The 23,973-nt window shown below is 37.7% G+C and overlaps 1 protein-coding gene across 6 annotated transcripts in view; it reads right to left on the reverse strand.

The window, feature by feature from the left end:
- Positions 1–68: 68 nt before the first annotated feature.
- Positions 69–23,973, reverse strand: part of LOC105465046 (reticulon 4) — a 79,810-nt gene continuing 55,905 nt past the window's right edge. For all 6 annotated transcript variants that reach the window (XM_011713251.2, XM_071076702.1, XM_011713249.2 and 3 more), the window contains 6 exons: positions 15,421–15,628; positions 10,459–10,597; positions 2,565–2,634; positions 1,683–1,729; positions 1,425–1,483; positions 69–1,058 (listed from right to left, as the gene is read on the reverse strand). In XM_011713251.2, coding sequence (XP_011711553.2) covers positions 1,016–1,058; positions 1,425–1,483; positions 1,683–1,729; positions 2,565–2,634; positions 10,459–10,597; positions 15,421–15,628 — 566 coding nt within the window. In that variant the 3' untranslated portion in view covers positions 69–1,015. The remainder of the gene's footprint in view (positions 1,059–1,424; positions 1,484–1,682; positions 1,730–2,564; positions 2,635–10,458; positions 10,598–15,420; positions 15,629–23,973) is intronic.

A 23,973-nucleotide genomic window follows, 5' to 3' on the forward strand; every position in this document is an offset into this window, starting at 1 on the left:
GGTTGAAGCAAAGTCTACCCACTATGTGCATTTTTAATCTGCAGTTTCATGAAATGAAAATACCAAAGTACATTTTAAGTCTATAAGCTTTATTGATACTTTGCTTTTACAGTTCACAATGCATTCCACAGATTTAGTTCAGTACAGCTTAAACCACAATGGTATAAATCTTCATTTTGTAATTTCTTGCATAACAATGTTTGATATTTGCAAACAACATTTTTGGAAGCATTAGATTCAGTCCATAGAGTTGAGTTTGTGACAAAATTAACTACAGGAAGTCTGTGCAATGAAATTTATGTTGGAGTTCTATGTGTGTGGCATTTCATGTTGAAAACAGATGGTAGTGCTCCTAGAAATGTATTTTCTTTTTCTAGCTTATGTGCTTTGGAACTATACATGTATAACCAATGACTCTGAAATACCAAGCACTGTGGGGTGGCTGGAAGGTAAAGGTCTAAGCTTTGTGAAACACTATATATATATAATCTATATTTACTTATATTGGCAATTAATATAACAGTAAAAGTCACAATACACCTAGAACATACCAGAAAAGCAAGATTTTCCATTCCTGCTTTACTGGTATGATCTCGTCTAAACATTTCATTTCAGAAAATCTGCATCAATCTACACGGACCATACACAGTGCACAAACTGAAAAGGGCTTTTTTTTCTAACTCCACCATCTCTGCAACTTGCCAAGATGCAGCAAGACTACCTGCAACAAAGTAAAATATACAGGTTTTTTATTCCACCAGTGCCTCAGATAGGAAAAAGATATGATTACGGTTTAAATCCATACATAGCAGCTTACAATACTTAGATGATGAACACATGGCAGTCAAGACAGGTAATTTTCCCTCACAACAGTGCATGGCTAAAAATAAAGATCTAACAACGATCTGTGAAACTGCACTGCAATATCAAGGTTCGTTCTTCCCTGACCCTCCCCCATATACTCAAATGAATACCCCCTTTAAAGATGAACTCCTAGTAATTATTTTGGGTGTTTTCATTCAGCTTTGCGCTTCAATCCAGGGATTTTCGCTTGGATTCTGAAAATGAAAAAGTCAATGTAAATATCAGTTTTGTTTGCTGCTGCTTAACATACCATCTTCCAAGAACCACTTGTATGTTATTCAGCTAACACGATAAATGAAATCCTTGAAGCTGCCTAATTCTACACTGAATTTTGCCACCTTGGCCTCATGAATTAGATTTAAACAAAGCCTTAAACACATAATAAACCCAGAAACGAATGGTCCAAATGTTAGAAAAACAATCTTTTTTGGCAACTCTGAAGTCACACTTAAGGTCTGACAGAGATTCGTTACTCATTATGCCTGCAATATGAAAATACTGTTCTCACAATCCAGCACACCTTATCCTAGTAAAAACACTGCAGATTTTTAAATACTTACTTAGCCATAGCATCTTTAACATTCTTATTTGCAAGTCCTAGATAATGATCTATCTGTGCCTGAAAGAGAGGTATAAAGGAATCATTAATTACCATTGCTAAAGAATCTTATTAACCACTACTATGTGTCAAACTAAAGGCTTAAGAAACTATCACATTTCTCATTTTTATAAGACATTGAATATGGGCACTAATACATTCATAAATCCCATGTAATAGAGTGGGCGCTCTATTCTGAAGTCAGCAGTTAGGAAATTACCTGATGCCGTTCATAAATAACAGGAACACTGAAGAGTGAAATGAGAGCTGAAAAGGGAAATACACAACTTTTCAAAAAGACTAGAATGATTTGGGAGAAATAAACACTCAAAAAACTATGAAACTGGCACCTCAAGATAACCAAGCAGTGTTGCTAATGAATGAATACGAACATAAGGATCTCTGGCTGCACCTGCTGTTGAGGAGCCACTCCAGGAGTGAATGAACGGTGTGAGGCTGCAGTTAGTTATTCATTAGAGCCAGGAACCATTCCTAGCTTCAATTCATATCACAGGTTTCATAAAATACAGGTATCCCTGGTAAGATTGATGACTGCACCATCATATAAGGCCTTTATCTGGTTTGTCACTGTTAGTAGGAGCAGTCTTCAGCACCTAAGGTAGCATTTCAATAAACTGGGAAGCAGTATCACCAACTTATTTAAAGAGAATACAACCTCAAACATTTTTTTTTTTTTTGAGATGGAGTTTCACTCTTGTTGCCCAAGCTGGAGTGCAATGGTGCGATCTCGGCTCACTGCAACCTCCGCCTCTTGGGCTCAAGTGATTCTCCTGCCTCAGCCTCCTGAGTAGCTGGGATTACAGGCGCACGCCACCACGCCCGGCTAATTTTTTTGTAATTTTAGTAGAAATGGGGTTTCACCATGTTAGCCAGGCTGGTCTCGAACTCCTGGCCTCGGGTGATTCGCCCACCTCGGCCTCCCAAAGTGCTGGGATTACAGGCGTGAGCTACCGCGCCCGGCCCAAACTTTCATCCTCTACTTTTCATACAGTGAGAATATTCCCCACTAAAATGTCTAAGCTCTCCTGGCACACAATCTTTTTTCCAGCAATTTTTCATCCCAATGGCTTTGTAGACTTACCCAAAATCAGTAGCGTCAGACCATTAAACAAGGCACCAACATAGGTAAATACCCACATCAACACTGCAAACTATAAGAAAATAACAGCCCATTATAAACAAAATTCAAGTAAAGTTTCTTAATTATGCTTTCCAAAGCATCCCATCTAAATGCCAACCTACAGAGGCATACAACTTGAAGACTGGGTAAAGTACCATGAACAGCTCCCTTTTAAGTCACCAGTCTCAATTATGAATTTCAGAATCCTAAAATAATAGATTTGACCCATTTTCTCTGGACTACACTACCAAGTAGTTGATTCTGCTGAGATCAGAAAATATACCAAGGGTATATCTTACCCCTCCAGCACTAACAGCATTTAGCTTTTAAATGGGAAGACTAGAACGGTAGTATGATAATTGTCTATTAAAATTGATTTCAAAGTACTAACTAGTTGAGTGCTTGAAGATATATGAGCTGAATAATTCACACATTAATATCTCAGACAGCTAATAAGCAATAATTGGGCAAAGATTACTTATCTGGGAAATTATGTTTCAGGTACCAAAAATACCACCTCCAGCCTTTGAAGGATCAGGCACAAAGTTAGTCTGAATTTTGTTAAACATTGGTCATCATCAGTTCCTTTGCTTTCTAATTCAAGGCCTTCATGTATATGTCTGGCAATCACTCTCACCTATTTCGTAGGTAAACAACATGATGCCACCATCTACAGTGATTATTTAGTCTTATATAACAGTATAAATGAAAAGGGGAGTAGTAGAGCACCCCCATTATCTAAAGCAGGGATCAGCAAACTTTCTCTGTGAAGAGCTACAGTAAAATTTCAGGTTTTATGGGCCACATAGGGTTTGTATCTCATATTATTCTTTGTTGTTATCTTATAACCCTTTAAAAATGTACACCACCCACTCTTAGCTCCCACACTATACAAAAACAGGCCATGGCCCAAATAAGCAGTGGTTTGCTAACCCTTGATCTAAAGCTTATCTTTCTCCATGTATTAAACGAACTCTGACTGAATGCTTACTGAGCATTAAGGAGTCAAACATTAGTAAGCACACTTGTTACAGCTTAGGAAGACACTTTGGATGACTCTACAAAGCAACAGTTCTACAAATAGCAACACTCTGGTCACCCTAACTGAATTTAACTAATGTTCAAGTCAGTAAATATCAGGCATTCTTAGTATCTGTCAATTGAAAAAAAAAAATTTAAGCTGTCCTATTCTTAGCAATTGCTATTGGAACCCCTGGTAGAAAGGTTTGAAGGATGACTTCAGTTAGTAAGGCTTTTCTCTCACACAGTTTTACAGACTCCTATTGCTGAAGCTAAATATAACTTTTGCACTTGAGTAAGTTTACTATAGAGCAAGGAAGTTATTTTTATCCATCACTGTCCACAAGTGTAAAGGGAAAAGTGTTGACCTTCCACATTTTAGAAGACATTGCTTTAGCAACAAAGATGCCCTTAACATGACAGAAGACAGTAACAAACACAAACTAAAGTAAGTCCTCATTTGGTCATTACAGTCACTGACAAGGCTTCACTCCAAGTCCATAGGAGAGAAGCCCAAGACTTCACACCTGAGCCACTGAAGGGGCTCGTATGTCACTTGCCTCTTTGAGAACACTTCCTAAAAGCCAGGCTATTCCGAGGCAAAGAGAAGAACAGAGGGAGGTCTCAAATGTCCTTAGGGCCAGACAGGTGACACACATGTATGTGAGGGGCTGGGAGAGAACTGAGGCACACAGTGATATGCATTCTTCCTCTCAAAGGGGTACTTACAACAGCCCTGCTCCATATGCTGTCACCATGCAAATACTCCAGGCCAGTGTTGCCAGAAATGGACACTTTTGTGTGCTATCACTTAATTTTTAAATGTTGCAGCTATGTTGAGAAAATGGAAACTTCGGGGGCCCAAAACAAAAATAGCGGGTAAGTGTATCCAGGGACACACCATCAGGAGAGAAATGGGTGGCAGCGAGAACTAACCTAGAGACTAACCATTATTAATGGGAATCCACCACAAATGATGGATTTGTAACACGGCAGGAAGAAGGTCAATAAACACCACTTTAAAGAAGCAAACAGGCTGCTCTCATTTTGGACTTACAAATTCTATGAGCTTCCATGGCAAATACTTTGCAACATTATAGCCAATACTTACTAACTGAAGAGGTCAAAGTTTATCCCTCTTTTGCACAGTAAGGAGACTGGAGGAAGGAGGCCCAAAATGTAATGAAGATCTAACAAATACTTACTGAAAAGGGGTAAGGGCCATGTCTGGTTTATCTTTCTTCCCGGGCAATAAGAGAATTAAATTCACATGTATCACACACCTGATGAAAGAGCTCTGCAGATTTCTGATGTTTCAATTTGGGGAAAGGGGACATCTTTAAGGCAAATGGTGGGAGAGTGCTTAATAAGATCTCGGAAATTACTCCGGCAGTTCTGACCATTTCAAAACTTTTCTGCATTCTCAAACTCTAAACTCTACTTGCCCTTCTGTCTCCTTCAGATTCATTCATTAGTTGGTATTGTCTGGACTGTCTCTACATCCCCAGCCCATTTCCTTCTAATTTTTCTGAGAGCTCAAAGAACCTGAAAGGAAGCTGTCAAAATGTGAATGTTAACAGCTGCCTATCTATGAGCGTGAGAGCTAGATTTTGTGTTCTTTTGGGTCAGCTATTTCTGGAGCTCAGGCCGTTTTTTTTTTTTTTGCTTCCCCTCACTTTCAGATTTAAGATTGTATTCTGGAGCATTATAGTTGCCTCAATTACAGGAAAGTAAGACCCTCTGCTGAAAATACCTGGTCTTAGTCCCTTCAAAAGTAAAATTATTAGACAGCTTTTTGGGATTTGAGGTTTCAAAAGACAGGAACCCGCTAAGACGACTCAGAGGCATATTCAATTAGCCCAAAAGCTGAGCCCAGTAGGCACTGTCATATGCTTTTCTTTCATTTTTGGGGGTGGGAAGTGGGGGTAGGGAGGATTTACGGTTTCATGCCACAGATGTTTAAAACAGTGATTTTTGCCATACTATTTGACTAGAAAACTGGTCGTTGCTCACTCTATAAACACTTGAAATCTTTTCTAGGACTTAGAAGTTTGTAGTTAATTGCAAAGGAGCAAAACAAATGGAACATTACACAAGAATTTAAAAGGAGAACTCTGCAGAACATGTCTTATTTTATTCACCGAAGTCAACCACCAGAAAACTTGGACCAGGCACACGGATGCCCATCATTTCACACTGGTGTTTACAAAAGGACGAATGAGCCCTGGAGTTTGGTTATTTCTTTGATCCCATTTTGAAAGGCCAGGCTCCTCCTTCACTGCCCCTTCCAAAAGGCAATAAACAAGGAAAAGGTTTCACATGCTAGCAAGAGTGGCTCTAAAATTTCAATTTCTGAGGAAGATGGTTTCAAATAGAAATAGTCATAGTTGTAGGCTGGGCATGGTGGTTCACACCTATAATCCCAGCACTTTGGGAGGCCAAGGCAGGTGGATCACCCGAGGTCAGGAGTTTGAGACCAGCCTGGCCAACTTGGCAAAACCCCATCTCTACTAAAAATACAAAAATTAGTTGGGCGTGATGGCGGATGCCTGTAGTCCCAGCTACTTGGGAGGCTGAAGCAGGAGAATCACTTGAACCCGGGAGGCAAAGGCTGCAGTGAGCCAAGATCGCACCACAGCCCTCCAGCCTAGGTGACAAAGTGAGACTCCATCTACAAAAAAAAAAAAAAAAAAAGACCTAGTGATAATTGTGACCCATAATCTAAAAATGTAGATATAAGTTTGAGGGCACACAACAGATCTTGCATTATGAAGACAATGAGTTATAGAGATACTTCTTTCAAATTGTTGTTTAAAAACTATTTTGTAAACACAGCTTGATAAAATTATCTTTTCTAAATGACAAAAATTTAGAAATGAGAATTTCTACATTTTCCTGAAATTAAGATGGTTTCCATTTTCCTAGCTATGAATCATATAAAATCAATGTAATTCCAATAAAAAGTTGCTTCCTATAAAATTTTTAAAACTCATTGTTATTTAAATAAAACATTCATCTAAACTGGAGAGACTGGGGCTATTAGCAAACTTTCCACAAATTTAAAATCTGACTATAAGGCATTAAAATAAATCCTTTTTAACAAGGTAAATACATTTTTCCTTATGCTGAAAAAGTAAAAAAAGAATGGGAATTGGAAAAACACATTTTTTGCTTGCTTTAGGGCTAGAGAATATAACTTTCCCTACCAGTTTTTGTGGCTAAAAGTCAAAAAGTAATACAGTCCACTATTAAGGAACTTATGATTAAGATTTTAATAATTTTTTTTTTTTTTTTTTTAAGGAGACAGGGTCTCACTCTGTCACCCTGGCTGGAATGCAGTGGTATGATCATGGCTCACTACATTCTCCACCTCCTGGGCTCACTCAGGAGATCCTCTTGCCTCAGCCTCCCAAGTAGTGGGGACTACAGGCATGCGCTGCCATGGCTGGCTGATTTTCTAGTATCTTTTTATAGAACAGAGTCTTACAATGTTGCCCAGGCTGGTCTCAAATTCCTGGCCTCAAGCAATCCTTCCGCCTTGGCCTCCCAAAGTACTGGGATTACAGGCATGAGCTACCGTGCATGGCCAGGAAAACCTTTTTCTTTTTAAAATGCTCTCTATATAAACAAAAACTGGGGGGGGGATAAGTGTGGCCATACACAGAAGTCTCTCTAGAAAGGTAATCCCTATCAAGCATTTTTATAAAAAGGCGAAGTTATTTTTTTTTTATCAGCTTCCTTTTTCAATAAAAGCTGTTTTAAGGAAGTATTCAGTATTTCTGTAGTACCCTCATATTCAATGGAAACAAACAGATGGAATCTGTACTACTCATATACAACGACATTAAGAAAGGGTTTAGCTAAATTCTTGTGTAGCAAAATCACAAGGGTTATCAAGGAAGACCTTTCATGTACATGATCAGAGTGTGTACCAGAATCACCAAGGGCTTCATACCCATCACCTTTCATGAGGAGAAAAGGACACATTCCCTGCCTTATTCATTTGCCTCTAGAATTTGAGATCTAAATGCCAGGTTCACTTTAAGTGCTAACATGATGAAGCAACTGTTATTTATTTGCAGTCCTAAATGAACTGCAATCTGGGGAAGTCACCACCCCGTTTTCCTTGAGCTCTGGGCTTGCCAAAAACACAACACAGGGAAACCAATCAAGTATGTTTTTCTTCGCTTTTCTTTTTAAAAGTATTGCTAATCCTTAAGGAGAAATTAAATTTTAATCCAAGTCCTTTTTTTCAACAAGTTGTTAAGAAACAACAAGCATTCCAGGAAGGAAATCTATCTCATCATGTGTCACTTTCTGTTACTTTCAAATTAGCAGTCACTCAACGCGAAAACTTATCAAGTTTGATTTCTCTCATTTATGCTAGCTTCCTCATGAATAACATAATTGCTTTTATAAAAAAATGTAGTTTTCGAAAGAAATTAAAAGCTAAGATTTAACAAAGAAATTATTTCTCAAAACTTATTTTAAAAAGTCCTCATATTCAATTCTCAAATACCTGTGCAAAACAGAGATTTAAAACGTTTCTTAAGATCTCATCAGCCCCTAACATATTTTCTCTCCTCTTGCCTTTGACAAATATTTCTATACCTACATAAGTATCTACACATTGGACTTTGTATGGATGAAAATTTTCTCTGAAAGAATAAGTTTTCTTTTGATTAAAGACAAGTGGAAACTTTATACTCAAACTCAGAAAACTAGAGCATAATGCATCATTCACACATCAATTTAAAAAAATAGATTTATTCAAGAATGACATTTCTCTCAAGAAAAATGTTAAATTGTAGACATATAGCTGCCTTCACTGCTATACTGTGCAAACATGGAGGATGACTTTTGGTGTATCTCTGTTGCCATGTTTATTGAATCCATAAAAACCACAACCATCTCTCCTCTCCTAAGCTCACCAGGCTTTTCTTTGAAGTCACCTCTCTCCCCCACCAATCTTTGACTTAAATTCAGAGATGGTCCTTTGCTGTTTGAAGCTCTGAATTACTACCTATAGACAGTGTTTCTTCTCAGTCAATTCCTATCCACAAACCATCCATCTTAAACGGCATCAGTACCTCCTTTTCAATCACTTTTCACACATGTTCTACCCTAAAAGTCAGCTACATACAGAAGGTAATAACACATGAATAGGAACTGGCTTCCTCTAGGCTGTATGTACAAGGTTCTATTTCATTTGCTCCAAAATATTTTTACTTTATCTCTTTTGAAACTGATCAAACACGCCAAACAACATAACCATAATCTCTTTATTTACAGACTGACATCAGATCATTTTAAAACACCACTCCAGATTCAGTCACTAAATGCAACCACTCTATATGAAAGAGATAAGTAATAAAAGGAAACTACATTATTTACCCTTGATGTTATTAGGAAGTAACTTAAGTTCCAAGTCATAAATAAAATAAGAGATGCGGCTGGGCACGATGGCTCATGCCTGTAATCCCAGAGACGCAAACAACTGAAAATAATGTATCAACTACCAGGTTATAAAGGCTAAAATTTTTTTTTTTAATAAAAGCACTTTAAGCACTTACACCTATTCTGACCAGTTCAGAAATTGTTTTTTTTTGAGTCTAAAGGCCCAGTCACCCCCTTATTGCTACTATATCCTTGGCATGTGTGATAAATATAAACTAGAACATTTCTCTTGGAAATGAAAAATAAAAAATTATGAGAATTACCACCACTACATTTCCGTCCAGGCTTCGATTGGAAACAAGTCTGCCTGTTTTCTGCAGAGTCACAGGCAACAGCATATAAAACACAAATGCCAAGTTCTATGAAAAAGAAAAGCACTGCAGGTCCAGTGCTTCAGGCTTAATTAAATTACACAACTCTGGTTTAGTGCCTGTTTCGTCAGTCAGAACTTTGAGAGAGTTTATCTGCAAGGTGAGACTCTTAACAGCTGCTTATGTAGCAAGATCTCAAACTAAAGAAAAACTTCCAATGATGACCAATTGAAGGTCAGTTGAGGTGTTTCAGAATATTAAATCTTATCTAGAATAAGAAAGAGTCCAAGATATGAAATAGCTTTCATGTATGTATGAATCACATATAAGATAAGAAACTAAGTGCTGGACTGTAAAACAAAGTCAGAATGAATAAATCACATCTGGTATTAAAACTGGCATTAGACGATCTTTATGCCTATAGTCAAAATTCCCTTTAATTTTCTCTTCCTTTTAATCTTCATGATTTCCAAAAGTATGATTTTATATATATATAAAAAAAAACAAAAAATTTTTGAGACAGAATTTTCCTCTTGTTGCCCAGGCTAGAATGCAATGGTGCGATCTCAACTCACCAAAACCTCTGCCTCCCGGGTTCAAGAGATTCTCCTGCCTCAGCTTCCTGAGTAGCTGGGATTACAGGCATGCGCCACCACGCCCAGCTAATTTTGTATTTTTAGTAGAGACGGGGTTTCTCCATGTTGGTCAGGCTGGTCTCGAACTCCTGACCTCAGGTGATCTGCCCGCCTCGGTCTCCCAAAGTGCTAGGATTACAGGCGTGAGCCACGGCGCCCGGCCCAAAAGTATGATTTATAACTTATTCTCCTTTAAAAAGGAACACAGGACTCTCTGTATTAAGTATTACCAAAAAAAAAAAAAAAAAAAAAAAGGAATAGCACTTATTCATCCTTATCTGATTGGATTCTGAATTTTAAAACACAAGTTTCTAGCCATGTGATTTAATTAATATTTATCATTTACTTGAATATAGAAAATACGATTTTACACTCAACTCTTTTGATACTAAATTCTGAGTATATCAAAAATGAAAGGCAAAATAAACTTACCTTCAGAGAATCAACTAAATCATCAACTAAGAAGAGGCGCCTGAGTTCCTTTATCGTGCAGTTCACATGACCAAGAGCAGAATTACTGTACTTCTGAACCAACTCCTCAGATATCGCAACTTCAGATTCCAGATATGCCCTAGAAAACAAAACACATCGTAATTGTCACTAATTGAAGTAATTTTTCCCAAAATGTCAATCAGAAATTATACATCTGTTAGAAATTAAGAAAATATTCTACTATGAAAGCCAACTGTTTCCAAATTAAGGGCAATATAAAAACTCAGCAGTAAGGGGTATTTCCTTGATATGCACTGTCTGCTGACTAGCACAGAAAAAGCATACACTTTGAAGCCAGACTGATCTAGGCTTGAATCTGATGCTCTGCCACTTACCTGGCTAGGTAATTTTGCAAAGTTATTCTTCCCTCTAAACTTAGTTTCCTCATTTATAAAGTGGAGATTATCACGAGAATTCAACGAGAAAAGTGCCTAATGTTAACTGGGCACAAGGATGCACTCAATAAATGGTAGTTATGACTATGGGTTTTTTTTTTTTCCTTAAAGTTGACACTATGTTGTCTCATCAAGTTTTCCTAACAAAGATCTTTTTCATTTCCAAATCCTAAACTCTCTAAGACTAACCTCTAGGGGAAATTGCTCAATGTGTTAAGAACAAGATTGTAAAGTGGCCGCCAAAAGCACATGGCAATCCTAGCAAAACCTAAGAGTTACATCATCTAGATGCTTTAATCCATTCTGAGATGGCTAAAATTGTGAAATTTAAAAATATTGTATTGGTAATAAATAAATACATAAAAATACTATACTGGGGAAAAAGCCAAGTCCACAGGAATGTAAGGAACAGTTTCATTATTGTTTCAAAGACGCCATTTTATCTTGGCAAAGTACAACCAACTCAGAAGTGCTGAGTCTTCTCTCGTATCTGCTGGAAGTAGTCCTCATAACCTCCCCATGTCTGAGGACGCCAGTTTCATACACTGGAAATAACATCTTAAACAACTCCTTGTCCCATAGTTTTACCTCTGCAACATACCCCAAATATGTTTTCTGGTTTTTATTCACAGTGCCATCACTCTATTTTAAGTGCTTACTATTTATGAGCTGGAATATTCTATCGCTCTCCAAACAAATCTTTGATCTGCCTGCATCCAAATCCAATCTGTCAGTCAATGCCAGATTAACCTTACGTGAGCTATCCTAGATAGTGCTGTCTAGGCTGAACTCAGGCAGGAGTTAGAAGACCTGCCACTACCTACCTATACAACATTGCAGAAGGCATTTAACTTCTCTGGGTAAGTGCTCCAACTCTGTAAATTTGAGAGACTTTCCTCAGTTCCTTCAGGCTCGAACATTCTGTGATTCTATGACTCCAACTTTTCAACCAGGGACATCCTCCTGAATTTTTCCAACCTTACTTCCAACTACTCTTTATGTTGCAGTCAGAAATGAGTCATTCACTAAATATTTTTTAACCTTAATGTAGCCTTTATTAATCATATGTTTTTTTCCCAATCCGCAATGCTCTCTTACCTCTGGTGATACCTTATTTAGCCAGTTAGCCCAATCTCAAATCTCACTCGTCCATGGGGCCTCATCTGACAATCTCTTTCATAAAACCCTCATGTTATCTCTCACTCCTGTATAATTCTAACAATGCTTTCTTTTGTGTTAGTCTTATAGTATTTACTGGATTCAGCTCTGAAATATAGACACACGTATACTTGTATATTTTTCCTACTCGAGTATAAACTGTTATGGACCAGGAATGTATCTTTACTAATACATGGTCTAATACACTGTTAGACAATTATTAACAAAAAACCGAATTATTAATATCAAGTGAAAAATACTCAAAGATTCACACTGATATTTAAATCAACAATTACTTGTTTACCCAAATTTGAAAAATATAAGAAAGTGGCTGATATAACCCTGGTTGGAATTCTGCTTCTTTGTACCACTGTTGCTGGTTCTTGCTAAAGACAAGATGCCTAACAAGAAAGCACAAAGACAGCACTCCCCATCAATGACATCCTGTAGATATTTACATTAATTCAACTGACATAATTCAACTGGCTAATACAAGGCCAGCACTGTTCATCACTCTTTCAGTAACCACAGATATTAGATACAAACCTTTACTATATCACCTTTACTAGTGTGATTAAGGGGAACTAGGAAAAACTGTCCAACAAGCTTAAACTGGTAGTTGGCTAAATTTACTTTATAATGACTATAAAAGGACTTTAAGAATAAAAGTGTTTCTAGCCAGGCACGGTGGTGCATGCCTGTAGTTCCAGCTACTTGGGACACTGAGGCAGGAGGATTGCTTGAGCCCAGGAGTTCGAGACTAGCCTGGGCAATACAGTGAGACTCATCTCTTTGAAGAAAGTTTAAAAAATGAATAAAGTGTTTCTAAGAAGGAAATAAATCACTAATATTTTCCAAAAACCTCAAAAATCGATGTGTAAAATTGGAACTGTAGAAAATTTAGAAGTTTTGGCTTGACAATATTTTTACATATTTCAGCATAACTAATTAAAGATCATACTTCTTTATCATTTGTGGCTTGATAACAATATGACTCAGCCTTTTTTTTTTTTTTTTTTTTTTTTTTTGAGAAAGAGTCTCGTTCTATTGCCTAAGCTGGAGTACAGTGCCATGATCACAGCTCACTGCAGCCTTCAACTCCTGGGTTCTAGCAATTTTCTCAGCTCAGCTGCCTGAATACCTGGGACTACTGGCATGCATCACCACACCTAGCTAATTTTTAATTTTTTGTAGAGATGGTGGTCTCACTATGTTGTTCAGGGTGGTCTCAAACTCCTGGCTTCAAACAATCCTCCTGCCTTAGGATCCCAAAGCACTAGTATTACAGGCATGAGCCAACACGTCTGGCTGGCTCTGCCATTTTGAAACTACAATTTCAAGTTACTGAATTCCAAGTTTTTCTCTGCCACCCTGTAAAATGGAGTGATACCACCTATTTCATAGAATTATCATAAACTTAAAATAAACTTATTAATAATATGTACATAAAAGGTTAGACATATAAGAGCTAGTCAATAAATGTTGGTCTCTCCCCCAAACTTGTATAACGTCGTTACTTCATCAAAAAGAGAAAGCCAGAGAAAGATCACCAGTCTTTACAATAAGCAAAATAATTTAGTAGGTCTCCTCTTTCAAAGTATGTAAATCCATTTAAGTTCCCCATTAATATCAACTGGATCATGTTGTAGGTAGGTACATACTCATATGCCCAAACAGGTATTTACCTTGCCAGAAATAGTTTTTTTCTTTGTTTCCCCTACTTTCAAGCTAACAAGTTAGAAATAGTTTTTAAATGATTGCAATCTATTTGAAGAAAAATGATCTCCTTATGCAAAACAATTAACATTTCAAAGGCATACTTAATGCAGTAGGAACTGAATTCTCAGATTATTTGGGGTCAGGGTTAGGAAATCCTCCAAAGAGCTGGGTCTTGAATCAAACTCAGAGCCAAATAAAAAATATGACTGAGGGATCTAGGGAGCTAAGGAAGGCAGCATGAACATGGGTACAAAACTCTAGAAGGAATAAACGAGAGACAAGACAAAGACATCTGGACTTCATCCTACAGTCTATAGAGGGCCCCTGCCTTTTCTTTTTTTTTTTCTCTTTAGAAAAAAAGTGGTACTTCTAGAAAAATTAATCTGACATCATCTGTAAGAACGGCAGTAATCCAAGGTAACTAGAAGTCAATCTGGTAACAAATGGAGTCCAATTAGGGGTCAGCAAACTTTTTCTGTAAAGGGCCAGATAGTTAAGCATTTTAGGCTTTCATGTTCATATGGTCTCTGTTACAACTACTGAATTCTGCTATTACAGTATGAAACCAGCTAAATGAATGAGCATGGCTGTGTTCCAACAAACTTTATTTACAAAAGCAGGCAGCAGACTGAATTTGGCCATGGCTTTGCTTTAGAGGCTCCTGGTAGACTGAGGAAGCAGTGGAAAAGAACAAAATTTTGTGATTTTCTTAACAATATTTAGTGATTTTCTTTACATGAGATGAAAACAAACATAACATCAAAACAGGAGCCTGAAAACTAGCATGGTAGTGGTGTTACAGATAGAAATTAACAAGTTTGAGGAAAAAAATTCATTTAAAAACGTGGTGAACTAGTGGTTGTTGGGCGTTGGTTGGGGAGTTGAACTGTTAATAAGTAGGAAGTTTCTTTTTGTGTGATGAAAACAGTGATGGTTGTAGAATTCTGTGAATATACTAAAAACAAATGAGTTTTATGGTATATGAATTATATGTCAATTAAAAAAGAGGAGGAAAAACATGCAGAGTATGAGGTGAGGGCAGACTCAAGCTGAGGTGTGTCTCAATAGCAACTATATAATGCCATAGTACACTTGTGAAAATAAGGGTAGAAGATGATAGTTGAGAGACAAGGAGATGCTGAAATAAAGCTCTCCAAAAAATAATCAAAAAATAATGCCTTAAGAAACTAGATAAAGAAAATACATAAAGAAAAGCATAATAGAAAAATATCAGCATACTACTAGAAAGATATGAAATATCAGAAAGGATGTTATCAGACAGCATAAAAAGTAAACAATAAAGAATATATAATCCTCACCAAACCTACCCATGTTAAAAAGACACAACACTCATTAAAGTAAGATAACCAATGCCTAACTCTAATAAATATTCCTAACAAGTAGCAGAGTTAGTTTAATGATACGTAAACAGTCTCCTCCATCATGAGCCTTTGAAATGACTTTTTGAAAATCTCGAAAGCAGATGTTTTTGGCATAGCTTAAGCAAATATCTGCAATTATCTTTAAGAAAAAAGTGCATGCTTGTAACTCTATAGACAGTAGATGAAGTCTTAATGCTAATCCTGTTTACACTATTGCCAATGCATGCCTTGTTTTCCAGACATCTCACCTGAATGGGTGGCCTTCATCTGATTTCTGGATAGCTTGGATCACACCCCTGTATATCCTAAAGCTGATGGTCACAGAGAGCAGGGCCAAGGCAATGTAGGCTGTTACACTCACAATGCTGAATACCGTCAGTGAAAGCAGCAGGAATAGGCTGGCGCCAAACACCACTCCGGTCTTCTTCATGTCTCTCCAGTAGAGGAGGTCAACAACTAAAAATTGAAAAAGAAATCTGAAATTAGAACATTATTTTATCAATTTGGATTTGTTCCATCTATGAAAATAAAAAGACTACTACATACAGTAAAACCAAACCTAAAAAGTTAAAGAAACACTAAGTTAAAGAAACATTAACTTTAAAACCCACATTTTAAACCCACTCTTACTTGTATTATCAGTATAACACCTCTCCATGAAATGTTATTTATTTCTGCATAACCAAATCGTTCTAGCCATACACAATGATTAAATGTCTCCAAAGCCTAGAAGACTTCTAATCCAAAACAAGGAGTTACTTAAAATAATCTTGGGGGCTGGGCGCGGCGGTTCATGCCGGTAAACCCAGCACTGTGGGAGGCTGAGGCAGGTGGATCACCTGAGGTCAGGGATTCCAGACCAGCCTGGACAACATGGCGAAACCCCATCTCTACGAAAAATACAAAATTTAGTGGGGCATGGTGGCACATGCCTGTAATCCCAGCTACTCGGGAGGCTTGAGGCAGGAGAATCGCTTGAATCTGGGAGGCAGAGGTTGCAGTGAGCCGAGACTGCACCACTGTACTCCAGACTGGGAGACAGAGTAGGACTCCGTCTCAAAAAAAAAAAAAAAGAAAGAAAAAGAAAAAATAAATCATCTTGGGGTTTTTCATCTCATACAATGCATGCTATATAATCAAATAATTCAATAAATAAATTCCAATAACAAAAAATATTAACACACTAAAATGAGATACTTCAGTGACACCAAAATATATGCAGAAAATAAATCAAAAAAGACTGAGATAGAAAAACTACACATATGAATGAGCTTTACAACTCTGCTCTTTTTGTTTCGTTTTGTTTTTTTCAGACGGAGTCCCCCTCTGTCGCCCAGTCTGGAGTGCAGTGGCACGATCTCAGCTCACTGTAAGCTCCGCCTCTTGGGTTCACGCCATTCTCCTGCCTCAGCCTCCCAAGTAGCTGGGACTACAGGCGCCCGCCACCATGCCCGGCTAATTTTTTGTATTTTTAGTAGAGATAGGGTTTCACCGTGTTAGCCAGGATGGTGTCAATCTCCCGACCTCGTGATCCACTCACCTCGGTTTTTATTTGATTTTTTTGTGCAACAACTCTGCTCTTAAGATCTCTCTTTGAGAAACAAAATTGTAACTTAACCTGGGTATCATTAAAAGAAAAATTTCTACAAAGCAAAAGACAAAACAGCCTTTAGATTACCTGAAAAGCTACTTCCTTCTAAGAGTTGATAAATACAATGCTGTAAAAATTTTGGGGTCAAAGAAAAAAGAAAAGTAAATGTGCTACACTGTTACATAATGTTTATTAATAGTAATGAGTCAGACAAAGCCCAACTTAGCATGTCTGCTCTTGGACATGGCCACAGGGCCACTGAGGGGATCAAGGAAGCATAGCCTGATGTCTCAAAATCGGGTTATGCTCAATCCAAGGAGAACCCTGAAGTGTGCCAAAGTGATCCTGAATTCATAGACTGATGTAATTAATCTCTCTGAACCGTGAACAATTGGGAGAAAAAAAATTTTATAGTAAAATAAATATGGATATACTCTTTGCAAGAAGAGGTGACATCGAAGAAAAATCACAGTTTTAGGGCTGCTTTGGTTTTGATCCCCAGGTCCCCTAAGGTGTACGTAACTTTCCTTTGCTCTTAAGGGTACTTCTGTGGGGAAAACTATGTATGTGAACTGCACAATGTTGGATATTAGTACAAAGTCCTTAATTGCTGCTAGTATATCATGAGTACTGTTTAGGATATTTTAAATGCCCAACACTGTGTCCAGTACATAGCAGGGATTCAAACACTTATTTCAGTCACCTAAATGGCTTGAATGCTATTAATTTAACATTCTATATATGATTTCGAGCTTTGTTTTCAAACTCTGATTTCAACTATTTATTCAAATATTCCCCAACTTGTTTGGTACAGCCCTGCCTAAAACATCTAAATGAGCTCAGTGCTATCCCACTAGTTTCTACTGTTGTACTAGCACAACTGATGACTGACAAGAACTTGAAATGGTCTATCTATAGGTTGTCAAAAGGACATTACGAATAATGTCATACTGAATAAGGAGATAGGAGCAATGCTAATAGGTTTCTGGCAATCAGCAAACACTTAATGAGGTGATACTGTTCAAGTAACTCAACCTAGCAGAATGAGAAAACTCATTCTGATTCTTGAAGGTCCTGTCCAACATTACAATTCTAGGAAAGATAAAACATGTAAAAGCAAGTCAATGAAGGTATAAAATAAATACTGCACTGTTATGAGAACTCAGAAAAGGAATAAGGAGATAGGAGCAATGCTAATAGGTTTCTGGCAATCAGCAAACACTTAATGAGGTGATACTGTTCAAGTAACTCAACCTAGCAGAATGAGAAAACTCATTCTGATTCTTGAAGGTCCTGTCCAACATTACAATTCTAGGAAAGATAAAACATGTAAAAGCAAGTCAATGAAGGTATAAAATAAATACTGCACTGTTATGAGAACTCAGAAAAGGGAAAAACTGGAAGAAATGTTAAAAGACTGTGAAACACTGTAAATGGAAATTAAGCTGGGTCTTGAAGAATGAATGGCATCTAGAAAACCTAAAGGTACAGGTCTAACTGTAAGCACCTTTCTGCTAGCAGTGGTTCTAACAATTAATGCCTTTTTTTTTATTATTAGGAGGGTACAGTGAGAGAACGGGGAAGTGATGATAAAGACAGCCCTTGGTAAGATCAGTCTTTCCTGTGAGGCTCCCTTTGTGCCCTACAGCAGTGGTTTAATACACACAAACAAAAAACTTAGGTTCTATAGTTGGGTCACAGAGACTAAAAAAAAAATGACTGCATAACTTACAAGCTATGTGACCTCAGGTAAGTCACTAAAGTCCTCTATATTTCAGTTTCTTCATCTATAAAACGTATGGAATGAACAAAAGGCATAAAGTTTCTAGATAGAATGGAGAAAAAAGTTGAGATTTACTGCACCCCAGGGTGACAACGGTCAATAACAGCAGACTATATATTTCAAAATAACTGAGAGTAAATTTCATGTCTCACCACAAAAATAATAGGTAACAAGGTGGTAATTTAATTAGCTTGATTTAATCACACCACATTGTATACATGTCAAAACACATTGTACCCCATAAATATATACAGCTAATGATTTGTCAAAAAATAGGAATGATCTCGAGATGTGATTCACTAGATTTTTCATTAGTAAGATAATTAATGTAAAGCACTTAATAGAGTACATAGCATATAATAAATTCTTAATAAATGTCAGGCTATTTGTTATTATTATTATCACCACAATCACATTATTTAAATAGTAAATATATAAAGAAGAAAATTTCAAACGTATTATTAAAGTCAATAAACTATACTGTTGTGTCGTACTGTAAACATGTTACTTTATAAACCACATTGGAAAGGATTTTAAACCTTATCTAAGTTTTTACTATTATAGGGTAAGTAAAAGCTAATAGCCCAAAGGAATAAGCAGGTAAGGTATACCTCAAATCTATTTTTCTTTTCTTTCTTTCTTTCTTTCTTTTTTTTTTTTTTTTTGAGACAGTCTTGCACTATCACCCAGGCTGGAGTGCAGTGGCGTGATCTCAGCTCACTCCAAGCTCCACCTCCCGGGTTCACGCCATTCTCCTGCCTCAGCCTCCCGAGTAGCTGGGACCACAGGCGCCCGCCACCACACCCGGCTAATTTTTTGTATTTTTAGTAGAGACGGGGTTTCACTGTGTTAGCCAGAATGGTCTCGATCTCCTGACCTCATGATCCGCCCACCTCAGCCTCTCAAAGTGCTGGGATTACAGGTGTGAGCCACCGTGCCCAGCCTCTCAAATCTATTTTCCAAATGAACAAATGCTCCTTTATAAAAGTGGTTCTCAAAATGCTCAAAAACATTAACCTTCAAAATCACTATTGGTGAAAAGTTAAAGTAAATGCAGATGTGCTCGCTATTTTTTACTATCATTAAAAACTACTCAGTAAAACCTGGCCATGAAATCAATGACTGTAGATTTGAGAGGTTTGTACTGTACAACATAAATGTCTAATCAAACCTCCCTAATATAACAGAGTTACTGTCTAAACAGGTGTAGTGACTAGATATGATTTATAATTAGTCTGTAATTTCTACCGAAATGAATATGGTAAAAGGAAATATCAAGTCTGGGATTCAAGAGACCCACATCCTAGCATGTACCAGCTCAGCAATTTTGTGATTTTGGATAGGACTCCAACCTCTCTGGCCTTCAGTTTTATCGTCCATAAAGGGCATTAATCTTCTCTCTTTTCCCTTAAGGAATTAACATGATCTATAGTCAGTACAAAGATACATACATTAGTACTGCATTCAAATTCCCTGTCAGTGGATCCAAACCAATGAAGTTGTACTACTGTGGCATTATCTGTGCTCAGTATAATTTAAAAATATTTCCTTCCTTTTTAGATCTATATTTTTTTGGGGAGAAGGAAGCTTAAATATTTTTATTCACACCAGTCTTCTGATTTGAACCTTCCTAGAAATATCTTAAGTACCAGACATTATTAAAACTTTAGGAATATAACAAATTCATATTCCTACAATTTTCCAAGCAATTATAAACTCTATCATTATGGCAACTGTATGAAACTTTTTAAAAGTATGAGAAATGATACGCTTAAGACTGATAGATGTTTGACTGCTGATCTACATTCTCCAATCTCCACACCTTCTTTATTTCCTGAGCACATAAACTTATGCCAAACACTGCAGTAGCCTATACAACATTATCTCTTTCTTTCTTTTTTTTTTTTTTTTGAGACGGAGTCTGGCTCTGCCACCCAGGCTGGAGTGCAGTGGCCGGATCTCAGCTCACTGAAAGCTCCGCCTCCCGGGTTTAAGCCATTCTCCTGCCTCAGCCTCCCGAGTAGCTGGGACTACAGGCGCCCGCCACCTCGCCCGGCTAGTTTTTAGTAGAGACGGGGTTTCACCGTGTTACCCAGGATGGTCTTGATCTCTTGACCTCGTGATCCGCCCCGTCTCGGCCTCCCAAAGTGCTGGGATTACAGGCTTGAGCCACCGCGCCCGGCCATCTCTTTCAATTATTAAAACCTAATGAGCCACTGTGCAGAGTGGCTTATGCCTGTAATTCCAGCTCTGTGGGAGGCCAAGGTAGGAGGCCAGGAGTGTGAGACCAGACTGGGAAATACAGAGACCCCTCATCTCTTAAACAAACAAACAAATAAACCTAATGAAAGGTAGGCTTGAAAGAGTGAAACCCAGCTCCTACATGACTAGACCGAGATCACATCATTAATAAGTGGCAGAACATGGATCTGAACCCAGGATTCCTATAGATAAAACTCATACTCTCCGTTGTATGATGCCAAATTGAAGGCTCAGCTGATTAAAGTCCTTCAAAATGTTATACGTGTGTGTGCATAACAAATGGGCAAAGCGTAGGCAGATAATTACAAGATGCAAGATGAATCATGAAGGCCAAGAAAGGCTAAGTGAAATTAACAAGGTAGTTTAATCAATAAGGGACAAATTTTAATGTGAATATTTCACCTACCGTTAGACCCAAAAACAGAGAAAAGGGCTTTACTCCAATATATTTGATAAGTACTTTCCCACAGTAGAGAACTATAATTAAGTTGTTGAAAATGACTTTCAAAAACCATGTGAATCTGATTAAATAAAATTAGGGTATATTTATGCAAGAGAAGTGTTACATAGCCATTTAAAAAAGTGATACAGATCTACATTATCACAGAAACATGTCCATAATGATAAATGAAAACAGAATGTTACAAAAAGACTCACAGTATATTCTCACTTAAGAAATTAAACATATAAAGTCTGAAAGGATAACCACTAAGCAGTGTTTTTCTCTGCATAACGGGAATATCAGTGAGTTTTACTTGCTGCTTTATTCTTTTCTGTGCCATCTGAAATGGTCCCACTCTATTGGCAAGTATGAATCATGACTATAATCAGAAAAAAATCACACTATTCTGTTTCTATTCGGTACTACTAAAGAATCTTACGAGTGTTATTTTTCACAGTAGGCTTTCCTATTGGAAAAAGAACACCCTCTCTGTTAGCTTAATAAATATTTGGATCCAGCTGACAAGTTAAAATTCTAGAGTATTTAAGTTGATGATTCTGGTGTTCTGGGTTGAATCAGGTCAATTTCCCCAAAGTTGATGATACCAGAATAGTCATGTATACGGCCCAGCAGTACTCAATGATCACAACCTTAAATAAAATTAACTTTAAGAAAGTACAGTAAACCCTAACCTACAACTTCCTTTCCTCTTGTCTTATGGTTCCTAGGAACAAGGTCTTTTCAATAAATGGAAAAGCTCTGAAAATTACATGCGTAAGCCCACACATACTGCATAAAAATATGTAAGCAGCTGCATGAGAGAGCTCAAAGCAGGTATCACAACAGACACACTGAAACAAGCACTAGGAATGCTCTAGTGGAGCCATCAGACCCTTTAGAGCACTGGAGAAGAAAAAAAGGGAAAAACAGCCAAGAGAAATGAGACAACTAGGCACTGATAATCACACATAAGATAAAATGAATACATCCTAGAACAGGAACATCTGAGAGGCAATCTACACTGCCACCAACCCCACTGTGCAAAGTACAGAAGAATTTCAATCTTTTCCTGTAAAGAAGCTGAAGAGATTGTTAGTGAAGCTGCAAGAATGAAAAAATATTAGTTGCTAGCAGTGTGGCTGACTTAATTGACATTTGCCAACAAAATTTCTAGTCCCTTACAGTTTCCTCAAATTGGTTTTAATAAAAAAAAGTTGAAAGATTGTTTATCCAAGATAATTGATTCTCAATAGGAGGGAGGTACAGAACTTTACTAAAATCCCTTCTGAGAAATATATTCAAATACTGTTGCTTCTAATGGTCAACAAGAGAATTATTAATTTAGATTCATTAGTTAATTTAGAAGTTTGTTCAATCCTGATACCAAATCAGACAAAGACATCACAAGAAAGGAAAACTACAGATAAACATCCCTTATGAATCCAGACGCAATAATCCTCAACAAAATACTAGCAAACTGAATTGAGCAACATACAAAAAAGATTATACACCATGGCCAAGTGGCCTTTATCTCAGAAATACAAGATTGGTTCAACATACGAAAATCAATCAACATAATATACCATATTAACAGGATAAGGACAAAAACCACATGATCATCCCAATAGATGCAGAAAAAGCATCGCACAGAAAAAGCATCTCACTAACTCCAATACCCTTTCAAGATAAAATATTTAACATAACAGGAACAAAAGGGAACATTATCAAACTGATAAAGATCATCTAAAAAAACCCACAGCTAACCTCAAACTAAATGGTAAACATCTTTCCCCCTAAGACCAGGAACAAGACAAGTACATCCATTCTTGCCACTTCTGGTCCAACATTGTCCTGGGGGTGCTATGCAGCGCAACTGGCCAAGAAAAAGACATACAAGGCACCCATGTTGGAAAGGAAGAGACTAAACTCTATTTGCAGATAACATGATCTTATACAGTAAATCCTCACTTAAATGTTGAGGATAGCTTCCTGGAAACTGTGCCTTTAAGTGAAATGACATGTAACAAAACCAATTTACCATAGGTTAATTTATATAAACAAGACTTCAGTTTCTTTTTTTTTTTTTTTTTTTTTTTTGAGACGGAGTCTCGCTCTGTCGCCCAGGCTGGAGTGCAGTGGCCGGATCTCAGCTCACTGCAAGCTCCGCCGCCCGAGTTTACGCCATTCTCCTGCCTCAGCCTCCCGAGTAGCTGGGACTACAGGCGCCTGCCACCTCGCCCGGCTAGTTTTTTGTATTTTTTAGTAGAGACGGGGTTTCACCGTGTTAGCCAGGATGGTCTTGATCTCCTGACCTCGTGATTCGCCCGTCTCGGCCTCCCAAAGTGCTGGGATTACAGGCTTGAGCCACCGCGCCCGGCTAAGACTTCAGTTTCTATGGCATATTTCTGGTGACAAAAACATCATCATATTCTAAATAAAGGTTGGGCGCAGTGGCTCACACCTGTAACCCCTGTACTTTGGGAGGCCAAGGCAGGCGGATCACCTGAGGTCAGGAGTTTGAGACCAGCCTGGTCAACATGGTGAAACCCCGTCTCTACTAAAAATACAAAAATTAGCCGGGCATGTTGGCAGGTGCCTGTAATCCCAGCTACTCGGGAGGCTGAGGCAGGAGAATCGCTTGAACTCCGGAGGCAGTGGTTGCAGCAAGCTGAGATCACACCGCTGCACTCCAGCCTGCACAAGAGAGAAAGACCCTGTCTCAA

Source organism: Macaca nemestrina, chromosome 13 (genome assembly GCF_043159975.1).
Source record: "Macaca nemestrina isolate mMacNem1 chromosome 13, mMacNem.hap1, whole genome shotgun sequence".
NCBI lineage: Eukaryota > Metazoa > Chordata > Mammalia > Primates > Cercopithecidae > Macaca > Macaca nemestrina.